The 14420-nt window shown below is 34.8% G+C and overlaps 1 protein-coding gene across 2 annotated transcripts in view; it reads left to right on the forward strand.

Moving 5' to 3' along the window:
- Window positions 1–14420, forward strand: part of CFAP47 (cilia and flagella associated protein 47) — a 681345-nt gene that overhangs the window by 448421 nt on the left and 218504 nt on the right. For both annotated transcript variants that reach the window (XM_077482554.1, XM_077482555.1), the window contains exons 47-49: window positions 2462–2658; window positions 5700–5843; window positions 12608–12781. In XM_077482554.1, the coding sequence (XP_077338680.1) occupies window positions 2462–2658; window positions 5700–5843; window positions 12608–12781 (515 nt within the window). The remainder of the gene's footprint in view (window positions 1–2461; window positions 2659–5699; window positions 5844–12607; window positions 12782–14420) is intronic.

The following is a 14420-nucleotide window of genomic DNA, read 5'->3' on the forward strand; positions in this document are numbered from 1 at the left end:
GTCTGCACTTTTAAAGAGGTGTAGACCAGAGAAGATCACAGATAAACAAGTAAAACCTATGTAGGACGATTTGTTTCATCTTTGTGTATCATCTGAGGCTATTCCCTTCACTGGGTATATGTGAGGTTTTACAAGCAATTTAATGTACATTATTTTCACAAAGCCCCATCTTTACCATGCAGGACACCATGCCCGATTTCCCTTGAAGTGCCACCTCTCAGTGACAGCATAAAAAAAAATAAAACATTAAGGAACTCTATCTTAATGCTTAGACTTCATGGTCCCGCTGTTTTTTCTTTTCTTTTTCTTTTTTTTGCAAGGGGCTATGGGAGGTGTAAAAGCTCTCTGTATAATATGAAACCATTCCAACCAAATAGAGGATTTATGTGCAATGAAAAGTGATCATAAAGTAGCTAACATCATAGCAATATTACTAGTTTAACTGTTTACTACTTTTAAATATTAGTACATGTTTAAATCCTCTGAGATACATCACTATGTATTAGGAGTTACAATATGTTAGGTTACAGTGTGACTTTGAAATGTAATAAATATTAACGTCTTTCCTAAAATCTAAGCAGTTGTTTAGCTGACTTTTACTCAAGGTCATGAATATTTTAAGTTTGTTGTGATCCTGCAAGATGTATGATAAACTTGTTTGCATGTTAATTCAGAGGAATTATAATAAATTCTACTTCATTTTACAATGTGTGCATTAATCTAGATGTCAGGATAGTATAATGAGCGTTCGTTCAAAGTTAAAGGCTATTTTCATGAATAAACATGTTATATTAGTTATTATATTAGTTATTATAAATATCTAAGGGGTATTTACAGTAAAACAATGCAATTACATTTTAGGACATTCTAGTATTTTGTGAATCTTTTTTATTTTTTTAAATGACAGTGGCTTATGTCTCTTTATAAAACCCTTATTTCTCCACCCAAACAGTTCTGCTGTTTGAATCTCACTGTAGATCTGCAGACTGATGAACATTTGGCAGTTTATTATAAGTCAGAATAGATTCATTAGGGCTCCTTCACATAGGCTCCTTCACACGCACTCTCCATTATTCCCTGCTGAGCAGGAAGATGACAGGTCCATCTTTGCACACTGTGCAGGGACGGACCTGTGAGAGTGCCGTTCTCCCCTATGGGAGACACCGATCTGAAGATGGATGGAAAAGTAGGTTTTTCCGTCACACTTTTTCGTATCGGAGCGGGTTGGATGTTAGCCGTCATGTTAACGCTGACATCCAACGTTCCATAGAGGTCTATGGAGCATCCATTCAGGTCCGTCTAAAAACTGACAGGCGGACCTGAACGGACAGTCCGTGTGAAAGTGGCCTTACAGTGTGTGCATTTCCTGTCAGCTGTTTTAGTATTTAAAAAAAAAATGTCCATAAGCAGATATTTCTAGACTCCTACTATTACCTTTATTATCCAGACAACCCTCATTTGTGTGTCTTCCCGAAGTTAATTTGATATTGTTACTAGGATCCAGAATTTGAGGTTTTCTCTGCCATTTGTCATCTGCTCTTTGGTCGGATTTGTAGGCTGACAGACAAGAACAGTTAGAAGAGTGTAAAAGATTACCCAGTGTAAATTTAAATGCCCAAATGTTACTGTAACCAGCTCATAATGATTTCAAATTAATATATACAGGACAAAAATAATTGCAGGTTACAGAATGCACTGTGTCATTGCAGAGACCAAAAAATTTAAAGCTGGCCATACATGGGTAATTTTTTTTCATTCAGCTAGTGAGTTGAGTGAAAAAAACTGACTCAGTTCCCCATCCACACATTGTGAATGCAGGAACCCTCCCTGCTGTGTTATTGTATTCTGAAAGTGAGACTCCCCCTGCCATCAGAATACACTGATCAGTGCTGCAGCAGATTGGCTGCAAGCGCTGATCGAATGGAAATTTTCAAGCAGGGCCATTTATGAGAAGTTGATTGCTAGATCGACTTTTCATGGACAGAAACAGTCATAGATGGATTGAAGTTTGGCTGTTTCCTTTTGAACCAGTCAATGTTAGATCCATGTATGGCCAACTTTAATCTTTCCAATTCTATTTAAAACTAAAAAGTTTTAAATAAGAGTTTACTTTTACAAAAACATTTTTAATCTAGCCTATAGATTTCAGGTACAAGGCTAAATCCACTTCTTGTATATCTAAGGATATAAAAATCGTAAGGCTTGAGTATCTATACTAAATATAATTTTACATTATTACATATAATTGCATTGGATATACAAATAAAATTAAAAGTATAAATGGTATAAATCTAAAAAAAAAATTCAGTTTCTATGCTAATGTCTCACATAGTGTCTACATTTTGTTTGATGTATGAATAACCTGGATCATGCTGGGAAAGTGTGATAAATTGTGCATATTTCATGCCATATTTGCAGTGAGTATTAAATCTGGATGAATAATGTACCTTATTTTTTTTAGATAAAGAAAATGGTGTTTCATTCCCACTGAAATTTGTCCCTGAAAAACCTGGCCGATATCCCTGCAAGATTTTGCTTCGTTCCTTTCATGATGTACGACTTTATATGATTGAGTGTGTCGTCAATCCAAGCAGCTCAGAAACAGAGTTTGAATTTATTACCCCGGCCGGTGAAGCACTGATACAAGATATTCCAATAGTAAGTTACACCACATGGCTTCATTATGTACGCTTTTACAATGTATTCTTCTTGAGGACTGGGCTTTAATATATTGTGGTTGATGAAGTGTTTTCATATCACAATGTTTGATATTTAGCTATGAATTCTGCTGCATGGCAGACGTTTGCTTCAAGGCTAAGAAACTTTACAAGGGACATAAATATGAACACAAGATATGCCGTGCAATAGATCCTAGCCTTGTAACATTGATGTAACATTCCAATACACTCTAACCATACATTATACATGTGGAATTGTGGTTGGATCATCTCTTTTAGAGCATACCTATACTTTAGAAGACAATGAAATTCCAGTTTCAGATTTTCTAATAATGAATGTTTTAGAAAACTGTGGAAGTATCACTTTAAAGGCTTATCACTTTTCAATTGTAGTCTTGTGTACCACCTTTTAGGGTGCAGTGTTTACCCAATCCATATATACACATTGGAAAAGATGGTATAAAACAATGACTGAAAATGCTGTGAACATTGGATTGATGGGAAGTGTATGGTATATCTGCAGAACTCTGCATAGTATTTTGTGCATTGAACACTTAAAATCTTTGTGTGGGGTAAATGTACTAAATTGTACATGCAATTTTTTTTAGCAGCACTGTAAAGAATTATTTGTAAAATGCAAACAACACTGTAGAGTCTGGGGTCAACTTCAGGTGTGACAGGCTCAAATATTGTACAGAATGTTACACTATATTGTGGGTGGCACCAGAGTTTTATATATAACAAAGACAAGTAGAAAATGTGCCCTTGGGACTTTTCTGAGTGGTGCTGAATGGAAAATATCCAACAAAGTATTAAAAACGTACAAAATGTATTACAAAATACATAAAAAACACAATGTAATTCAATTTGGATAATAGTGTTAATATCCAAGAACCTCTAGTAGCCCCAGTGTTGTGAATATGGCAAGACAGTGTTTCCCTGTGTACTGGATTTACATCAGTTCTTAGCTGTTACTAACACAATCTGTAGTGGCCATAATGTTATTTGGTTCTCTAGGCAGAGTTGTTCACTTTATTGTGGTACTGGGGATTCCCTCACTTTGCAATGTTGGATCACATGTGCAAGGGTGCTGGGGGTGAATAGCATGCATTCTGCAGACTGCCTGCAGGAGACTCTAACCACTGCTAAGGGTGATATCTGTCCCCCTGTCCTGGAGCATTGTCCTTTTATGATAACACACTAATTATCTGACTCTGGCTCCCTCTCTGCAGCTTGCGTGATAAAGATTTCTCTGCCACTATGTTTGAACTCTTTGAAAAACTTTCATTTCCAGAGGCCAGAAATCCTACCTGTCCTCTGTTCACCTTTATCAGGATTCACAAGTGAAACCTCCGTTCCTTTAGGATTTTATGGAAGAAAGTATTGAAGATACTGATTTTGTAGCAGAGCGTGTTTCTCACTTGCATTTTATAAGACACAAGCAGACCTTCACATTCAATTCTCTCTACTGCGGACGCATTAATTGATGTGGTGCACACTAGCTTTTATTTAACAGTACCTGGCTTTCCAAAGCCTAAACATACTACTATGACCCAATCCTAAAAGGGCATTCAAAGATTATTGAGACCAAAATCGTCCTTTCTACCCCAGGTGATCTTTTCTTTCCACATCAATGAAGATATTTCTTTCATTCTATTCCTGCCCTTTGTCCTGCCCCAAAACATGACAAGGAAATGATTCTATTGTACATTGCCCAGATGTGGGCAGGGCTTTCAGGGTCTATCTGAAATCCACAGCCCCCTTGTCCTGCCTATGGGCCCTCATAGAAGGCAACCTTCTTCCCCTTCCACCACTACTAGCTGGATGGCCACCATTGGAAATCATTGGGTCTGTACAGTCTACAGGTAGCTGCATATAACCAATATTCTAAGCACATAAGATCAGGAATTTACAGGTAAATCAAAATTCTGATTATTACATACACTCTCATAATGAAATGCAGTTTATTTCTGTATGATTGGCTTACATTTTTTGCATGCATGACAGAATCAAATATAGAGGGTATAATGAAAAAAAAATGTACTTTTTTTAAACATATATTAAGTTTGCATTTTGATTATAAAAAAAAAATCAAGTCTATAAAAATAAATATATTTATATGTATTGGCTTAAAATGTTTACAGCTTATTTATTGCGTAATAAAGATCAAAGGGAAAATAACATGACCATGTCCTTTTCAGTCATGGACAACTTCTCAGTAACAGACTTGTGCCAAAGGAAATAGCAGAGTAAAAGGAATGTGTAGCTTTGTAGAATTGAGTTTGGCCTACAGTATTATATTTGGAAATAATTATAAATCTCTGTACTTAAACCATTAAATTCCTGTTTCTTGTGACATTTAAAAAAAAAAAAAACTAAAAAAAAAAAAAACACTCTCAGATCAATTTTGCTATATTGAGTTTGCGTAATCATTTTATATATATATATTTTTTATTTATTTCAAGTAAATTTCTCCACAGTTGCCATCATAATGGCTCTTTACTCCTATGGTGTGTATTTATTATGGTCCTTTTTCGGTTCATTTCTGATATGATGTGCTATATTGTGCCATTCTCTACTACACTGGATAGAAGATGCCCATTTCTAGCAGCCCCAAAGCAAATGTAATGATCTGAATGTGGCTTAATGATCCAGTTTACCATTTTGCTGTAAAATGCAGTACATAAAGAAATATGATATAGCTTTTTGTAGTATAATTCTTAAAGTCCTCTTTACTGTTATTAAAGTATAATATTTTGACATTATATAGTATCACACAGTTTGCATACCTTCCTGTTGAAACTTACAAAAGTTATATTTTAGTCTTTGCAAATACACTGCAGCAAGTGTTTTAAAGTACAGTTAATGGAGATTAGCAAATGTGTTCCACATCATTAGCTAAATGTAAAGTAATTAAAGTATCTCTGGTTCGGTGCTGTGGTAATCATTATACATTTCTGTTTCATGTGGACATCCAGAGTGCTTTTTAAAACTAAGAATATTCATTTTACTGTTTTATAGAGCAATGTGACTCAGCAAGACTGGAAATTAAGAGCCATTCTTCAAGGTGATCGATTCTATGGGCCACCATTCTTGTATGTCCCAGCAGGGGAGACAGCGCAGTATTCTTTAATGTTTAAACCTATTTCAAAATGCTGCAGCACAGTAAGTACTTTAATAGGAACATACTTTAAAACATACTTAATCCTTCACATGTGACACCATTATCTCCTTTATCTTTGTACTTCCCAGCAGCAATAATTAATATTGTGCCTTTTTTAGACATTAAGTACAATTATCTTAAAGCAAGGATGAAATAAGTAGTGTGCATCATCTAATGGCCCATATCACAGGAACAATATGGTAGTTAGGATAACTATACATTAGTCAAAAAACAGGTTATTTTTCAGTATATAACTTTTAAGTAATAGATATTGATTTGTGCATAAAGATACATAAATTATGGAATGTTAAAAGTTCTACTCTAATAATTAATTCTTAATTCTATATACCGCTCTTAATTCCATATACCAGAAAAAAATTAAATCAAGAAAGTGGAAAGTGATTAGGTGATATATATATATATATATATATATATATATATATATATGTATATATATATATATATATATATATATATATATATATCTCAATCAAAAAAAGTCTACACACCCCTGGTAAAATGTCAGGTTTGACAGAAAGAATGAGGCAAAGATAGATCATTAGATCATTTCTGAACTTTTTCCTTTTTCCACCTTTAATGGGACCTATAAACTGTACAATGCAACTGAAAAACAAACTGAAATCTGTTAGGGGGGGGAGTAAAAATAAAAATAAATAAATAATGTGGTTGCATAAGTGTGCACCCCCCCCCCCCTCTTTTATAACTAGGGATGTATCTGTGTTCAGAATTAGGCTACTTTCACAGTGTGGTGGGGAATTATTTTGAGGGGGCAGCAAATTTACACTGTTATACAAGCTGTACACTCTGTACGTTACATTGTAGCAAAGTGTAATTTCTTCAGTGTTGTCACATGGAAAGATATAATAAAATATTTACAAAAATGTGAGGGGTGTACTCACTTTTGTGAGATACTGTATGTATGTAGATATGGGATTTCATGTCTCTAATGCTTTCAAATAGCTCTTTATGAAAATGTGTGTGTGTGTGTGTGTGTGTGTGTGTGTGTGTGTGTGTGTGTGTGTGTGTGTGTGTGTGTGTGTGTATGTGTGTATATATATATATATATATATATATATATATAGATAGATAGATAGATAGATAGTGTATATCTTTTCTTGTGCATGTCTGGGCAGAATACAAAAAAAAAAAAAAACACATTTAGTACATGATTCAGGATAAGTTTTACCCCTTTAAAAACACTGTAAGTAAACTTTTCTGTTGCTCTTCCAGAAATCCAGGATGTTTCTAAATTCCTGTTTGAGCTAACGAGTGCACTAAACTACCAAGCAGTATTTTTCACACCAGTTCTCTACTGCTGAGCAACAGAACTCATCTCCCTCTCCTTGTCCCTACAATATAAGAAACTGTGTTCTATAGTCCAGCAGGGCAAAACTCAGGCAAGGCTGACAACACTGTGTGAGATTTCAGTGCAGCTGGGGCAGTTTTTTTTTTTAGCGCAATATAAGAAGTTAGGAGCTGAGTGGATGTCTTGTAGGCACAACAGGTGTTTTTCTATACTTGCAGCATTTTTAAAGAAAGAAGACATCATGAAGTGTGCATGTTTTGCAGAGATATAGTGATTTTTTTTCCCCTCAAATATTCACTTTAAATATGTTGTCTAAATCATATTGTAAAATATGAGTAAACTCCCAGGTTTTAGCAATACATGTAGAAAAATCCTCTAGGTTGAATACAAATGCAAATACTAGAAATTTTGTAAGGTGTTAGATTATTTTATAATGCCTCTTCCTCCATTTTGCTCTTAAAATCCCAATTATGAACATTTCTATAATATATACTCTACAATTGGGTATGTGTCACAATCCTTAGATTTTTTTTAAATCGAATCCACCTCTATTAAATTGAGTTCTACGTTAGCACAGATCAGTTATATAGTTGTAACATAGCAAATAATACAAAAACACATAATTTTCACCTACAAAACATGTGCAGAACAAAAAAAATGGTTTTGTTTTGATTCGCTATTTACATAAATTTGTTTTATCCGTTTAATTCGTTTTTCGGAATTAGTTCTGTTTATTTGTATTTGAATCTATTTGAATATGCATAAACTAAACAATTTCCAAAAATGTGAATAGTTTTCGAGTTTGAATCATATTCAAATAGTTTTCGAATTTGAAAAGTTTTCCGATTTCCAAAAAGAATAAAATGGAGAATAACGGAATAGAATATAAAAAAATAGAATAGGATAGAAATAAATATAACAGAAAAAAAGAATGATAGAGTAAAACAGAACAACTTAGGATAGAAAATAAAATAACAGAATAGAATGGAATAGAATAGAAACAAATAGAATATAATAAAAAAATAGCATTAAATAGAAATATTATAACCATCTTCTGAAATTTGAATAGAATAGAGAAGAATAGCTTTAAAAAAACAATATAATAGAATAGAAATAACATAACCATTTTCTAAAATTCAAAAAGAATCAATTCAAATTTAAATAGAATGGAAAAGAATAGAGTAGAGATGAATAGAAAATAACACAATAATATAGAAAAAAAACTATAGAATAGAATGAATATAACCATCTTCCTATTCTAATCTATTCTTTTATATTCTATTCAAATTGGAATTGATTCTATTTGAATTTTGGGACATGGTTATATTCTTTCAATTCTATTCCATTTCTATTGTTTTTTTTTATTGCATTTCTTTTTCTTCTGTTTATTCTATTTTATTCTTTTCTGTTCTATGATTTTATTTTCTATTCTATTCCATTCTTTTCTATTCAAATTTATTCTATTTGCAATTTGATTTTCGAAGATGGTTATTATTTCTATTCTGCTGTTTTTTTCTATACTATTCTGTTATTTTCTATTCTATTATTATTTTTTAACTCTTTAAGGAATGTGGCTTGTTCAGAAGAATACAACAATCAAATATGTCTACCAACTATTTCGTGTAACAAATTATGGAAATAACTTTTCCAGCAAATCTTTGTACATTAGTGAGATAACATTTCAGGTTCCATAACCTCATTATAGAAAAACAGAGAACTGTGGTCTAAGGACTCCACGACAGATAAATTCTGTAGTCTGTTTGGAATAGTAGAGGAACCTATATTATGGAAAAAGAGGATGGGTAACACAGACAATAGGGGGGAAGAAAATAGGAAAGGAGAGGCAGTAGAAGGGAAGTAAAGGGGGAAGGGAAAGGGGTGTGAAGTTTGGCAAGGCCGACGACCCTAAACTCAGATTTATCTTCAGTCAAGCTACTCAAATGTAGGATTTGTACTCGTCTGAGAATCGGAACAGATTCCAATGTGTCCAGTGGGTGTTGTGTTCCTCTTCCTTTTCCCCTAAGCAGCTGTGAGATTTTCCATCCACTGAATATTGCATACCCTAGCAAACCATTGTGACACTGCCGGGGGGGGACTGTTGCTTCCACATACTGGGGATACATGCCCTGGCTGCATTCAAAAGGTGTTTCAGAAGAGATTTTCGATAGCGCTTACAGTCCATGGGAGTCAGGTTTAGGAGTATTGCTGCTGGTTTATCCTGGAGGGAAACATCAGTGAGCTTATGAATGATCTGCATCACTTGTCTCCAGAAAAGGGCCAAGACTGGGCATTCCCAGAAGAAGATGTGGAATAGCGTGGCAGTCCGCGTGCCACATCTCTAACACAGAGGGCTGTATTATCTATTCTATTCAAATTGATTCTATTTGAATTTTGAGAAAAAACATTTTTTGTATTCTATTCTATAGATTTTTTTAATTCTTTTCTATTCTGTTCTATTCTATTCTATTCTATGCTTTTCAAATTCAAAAACAATTTGAAAACGATTTGAATCCAAATTTTGTCCGAATTTTTTTTTCACCATTGTTTGGGATTCGTTTAAATTTGGTAATATTGCAATTTTAAAATTTGGATACATCCGAATTTCCGAAAAATTCAATTTTGTCTGAATTTCAATTTGGAAAAAACTGCACAGGTCTATTATTTAGAATATAACATAATATATTGTCCTTGCAGCTGTAATTTTGTTCACTTTTTAGACAGTTAATCTGAATAGCTTTAAAGAAACCATGGGGTTAATTTACTGACACTGGAGCAGTGTCTGGTGCAGCTCTGCATAGAATCAGCTTCCAGGTGTCAAAAACTTAATTTGATTAAGCAACCTGAAGTTAGAAGCTGACTGGCTACCAAATTTTGCACTCTCCAGTTTTAGTAAATCAATGTGACCAACAAAAAATGCAGATACATTTACAGAAGAATAACATATTTTAATTGCTCACTTGTAGCATTTTTCCTTTTGATAAAATACTTTTTATTCTCTTGCAGTGCACCTTTGAGTTAGAAAATTTGACTACTCTAGGAAGAGTCAATTCTCTTGCATACTCCTATTTACTCTGTATGCTGGCCACACTCCTCTGCCCCTCACCTTTTTACATAAACTTGTATGTACTGTAGCTGCCAGGGGAGGAGCAAAGGGGATATTATAGATTGTCATGAAAGTAACAGCTCTGAATTTGCTGGGGCTGGTAATATGACATCCAGGATAGTAATGCCCAGCAGCAGTCTCAGGCTTTTGGATGTTTACAAATGCAGAATTTTACAGGTATAAATCATGCATAAAATATATAATCTAATTGGAGGATATTTGTTGAAATTAATGGTCTGGCAGCAGGTTCTCTTTAATTATAGATGCTATAGATGCTAAGACAGATGCTAGACAGATGCTAGATAAAATAAAATTTGTAAATAAAAATTGTAGCTAAGCAAAAGCAGATATGAAAAAAATATGTAATATATCTCTGCAATATATGCACATTTCAATGTGTTCATCTTTTAAAGACCCTACAAGTACAGAAAAATGTCCAAAGATCTGTCAGAAATGCACTCAGCTCCTAAAACCTAGGTTCACACTAATTCAGTGCAGGAAACTCCAGGATCCGTGCACGTTTCCCACACCACATTCAAATGAACACCGTGGAGTGTCGTTAAATGCAATTTTAATGACACCCCAAATGCAGGTCGCAAATGCAGTGCCTTTGCCGACACTGGATCACATGGTACAAAAGTATCATGCAATCTGGTTTCAGTGCGGTGAATGACTTTGGTCTAATGCGATGCGATTTGAGTACATTCAAAATGAGGCTTAAGCTCTGGTTGACACTGGAGCGTTTTGACATGTGAAATTGCAAGTCGCAATTGCCGTCAATGCACCGTCCAAACCCTTGCGACGCCACATTTGTGGCGCTGCACCAATTTCAAAAAGTAGTTTCTGTACTACTTTTTGCGAATTCGGGCAGCGATTTACATTTACATGTGTGCAGAAACCTGCACGGATGTCTCTGAAATTGCATCTGAATTTGGGACTGACATGCGGGAGTGAAATTGTGTGCGTTCAGCTGAACATGCATGGCTTCATTCTCGCAGCTCAGTGTGAACCTGGGCTCAATCACACCTCGCTGAATTGCATGTGAATTTAAACACAAATGCTGTGTAGTGCCTCTGCAATTCACATGCAAAGTGTGAACAAAGCTTAATCCTATTGTGGGCTGACAGTACTCTGCTTTTTTGTGGACTGTAGTCACCCTTGTCCAGGGACAATCAAAGGGTTAATTACTATTCTTGAGATTACAGAGGACATAAGAACTGCACACAGAACAGCTCTAAATTTCTCCCATGCTCAACAGGTATTTTTTGCACTTTTTGAACACTTATAACAAAATACTTTCAATGGTATAGTTAACAAACATACAGGTACACATAGGAGAAGTGCATTGCTAGGGTTTACATATACTTAGAAACTGCATAATAAATAGATACAGTAAGTAATGTACTGTATATCACCGCCTCCAAATTTTTTTTTTTATGCCCTGTACACATGGTCGGACATTTCGACGACAACATTTTGGCCCAAACTTGTCTTGCATACACATGGTAGCACAAAGTTGTCGAAAAATCCGATCATTCAGAGTGAGGTGACGTAGAAGACGTATGACGGGACTATAAACGGGCCAGTAGCCAATAGCTTTCATCTCGTAATTTATTCTGAGCATGCTGGCACTTTGTCCGTCAGAATTGTCTACACGCGATCGGAATTTAAACGATCAGATTTTGTTGTCGGAAAATTTTAGCTCCTGCTCTCAAACTTTGTGTGTCGGATTTTCAGGCAACACGATCTGATTGCACATGAAAAAAGATCACCTGTTATACATTCAACTATCAAGCCTGGTTGTTAAAAGTTGTCTGCTTCACAAATGGAAGGTGTCAGTGCCTCTAAATTAACTCTAATGTACCTGGCCAAAACCAGGGAAGTAACCCCAACAAACTCAACAAATATGCCCTCCTAGAATAGTTACTACAAGGATTCTCTGTAAAACTGGAGTAAAATTTGTGTTTTGCCTTTAGCAGCTAGTAAGATTCAGCTGTCATTTGCAATGTTGCAATGTTGCATTGGTTGGAAGTTCACTAATCTCAATCTTCAATCTACTTCTATGAAATGTCCAATGGCCACGTTGTCACATTTTATGGCTGAATCAACATTTTGGTGCTTTACGAATCATTGGGTACTTACTGTAATATAAGGATTTATTTTTTGCTATTTTCCTTTCCTAGGTGAATTTAATTATTATTATAAAAAGTAAGGATGAATGAATGTTCAATATGCAATTATTTCACTGTCTAATAAATTATTTTTTTAAGGAGAAATTTAGGAAATGAAAAGTGGAACTTTGTAGCTAAAGGTTTAATACCTTCCTATTTTATCAGGGCAAACTATTGCTTCAAAATGAAACAGATGGTACCGAACATATATTTGGCCTCAAAGGCATTGGCCAAGAACCCCTGGCTCTTGATAATATAGTGATAAATTGCCAAGTGAGACAAATTACACAGAAGGTCCTTATGGTGCCCAATTATACAAATGACAGATTGACATTTAAGGTAAGTTTTTTAATTTTTTTTTCCTACATATTGAAAAACAAGAAGTTTTAAATGTTTCTATGCTAGATTTTATAATCATCTTTGTTTAATTTAAGTCATCTGTGTTAGCTGGCTTCTTGTTTAAGAGTGCATTTTTTTGTATTAGCGGTTCAAAAAGTAGGTGCATGGTACAGAAAAGATTTGCAACTTATATTGAGAGAGGCTGTTGTGAGACCTTTCTTTTCATTTAAAAATGTTTTTGTTTACAGCCACCTTAGTTGTCCTGACTCTTTCCTGGCATTTTACTACACACACAGGTTACTTGATGTGCTGTATTTAGACACCATGTTACTTTAGGTGTATATGAAGGGTGTTGCCCTTTTGTAAAGGCTCCTCCCTTCTGTTATTTTATAATAAATTATGTGCAGGGTTACAGTTCTATTCATCTGTAGAGTCCACCAAGCAAATCAAGGGAAGGCAACTAAATATGTGTTAAAGTTGTAGTAAAGGTATTTTATTTTTACCTACAGGTAAGCTTATAATAAAGCTTACCTGAATATCTCCTAAACTTGCACCATTTAGTAGATATTCGAGGGAGCAGCAACTGGTCACGTCACCGGCACATATATTCTGAAGGAACAACTTACCTGTGCTGATCCTTCAGAACCTTCTGCTACAGCCGAGACTCCCATGTGTATGCACAGGAGTGATGTCAGCGCAGCGGTGACAGCACGCCACTGGAGGGCTTTATTTCAAAGTAAGTCTTTCATAATGTGTTCGTATGGGATGCATACTAGGCACAATATGCCTTTACCGTACAGTTTTTTTTTTAAGCCTTTACTACCACTTTAAAAGACAGGACCTTGAGTTGTCAAAGAAAATTGGAAAAACAACCACAGTTCGTAAATTTTGTGACTTGGTGCTGGCAATATAACCATGCTGCAGTAGGCACAAGTTTACAAATACCTAGTGGGAAGTAAGCTAATGAAAAAGATGATATGATTTTAAAATGTGAAGTTGAAAAATGATGTAACGCTCTAAATCTACTGAAACTATGCCAAGTCCATCCCTTTCGTCAATGTTTTTCAACTCCAGTGCTCAAGTACCCACAACAGGTCATGTTTTCAGGCTTTCCATTATTTTGCACAGGCGATTTGTGTAAAATCTACATAAAAACTAAAAAAACAAATGAAAACGGAAAATCTGCATAAAAACACAATGCAATGATTTTTAAATGTCACCTATCATTTATTTACAATAGAAAATAGAAAGCATACAGTATCAAATGTTTAACCAGTTCAACACCGCACACTTTTACCCCCTTCCTGCCCAAGTCTATTTTCAGCTTTCAGTTCTGTCGCACTTTGACAATTGCGTGGTCATGCGACACTGTACCCATATGAAATATTTATCTTTTTTCACACAAATAGAGCTCTTTTTTGGTGGTATTTAATCACCACAGTTTTTTTTTTTTTGCTAAATGAAAAGGGACCTAAAGTTTTGAAAAAAAAAATGTTTTTCTTTGTTTCTGTTATAAAATTTTTGCAAATAAATAATCTTTTCTTAAATGTAGCCCACAATGTATCCTGCTACATATTTGTGCTGAAAATAACCCAAATCCATGTGATCTGGCATCTGTGCCAAATATTTTCAATTGGTG

The sequence above is a fragment of the Lithobates pipiens genome, unplaced genomic scaffold (genome assembly GCF_037356315.1).
Source record: "Lithobates pipiens isolate NorthernLeopardFrog02 unplaced genomic scaffold, aLitPip1_a1.2 Scaffold_16, whole genome shotgun sequence".
NCBI classification, from domain to species: domain Eukaryota; kingdom Metazoa; phylum Chordata; class Amphibia; order Anura; family Ranidae; genus Lithobates; species Lithobates pipiens.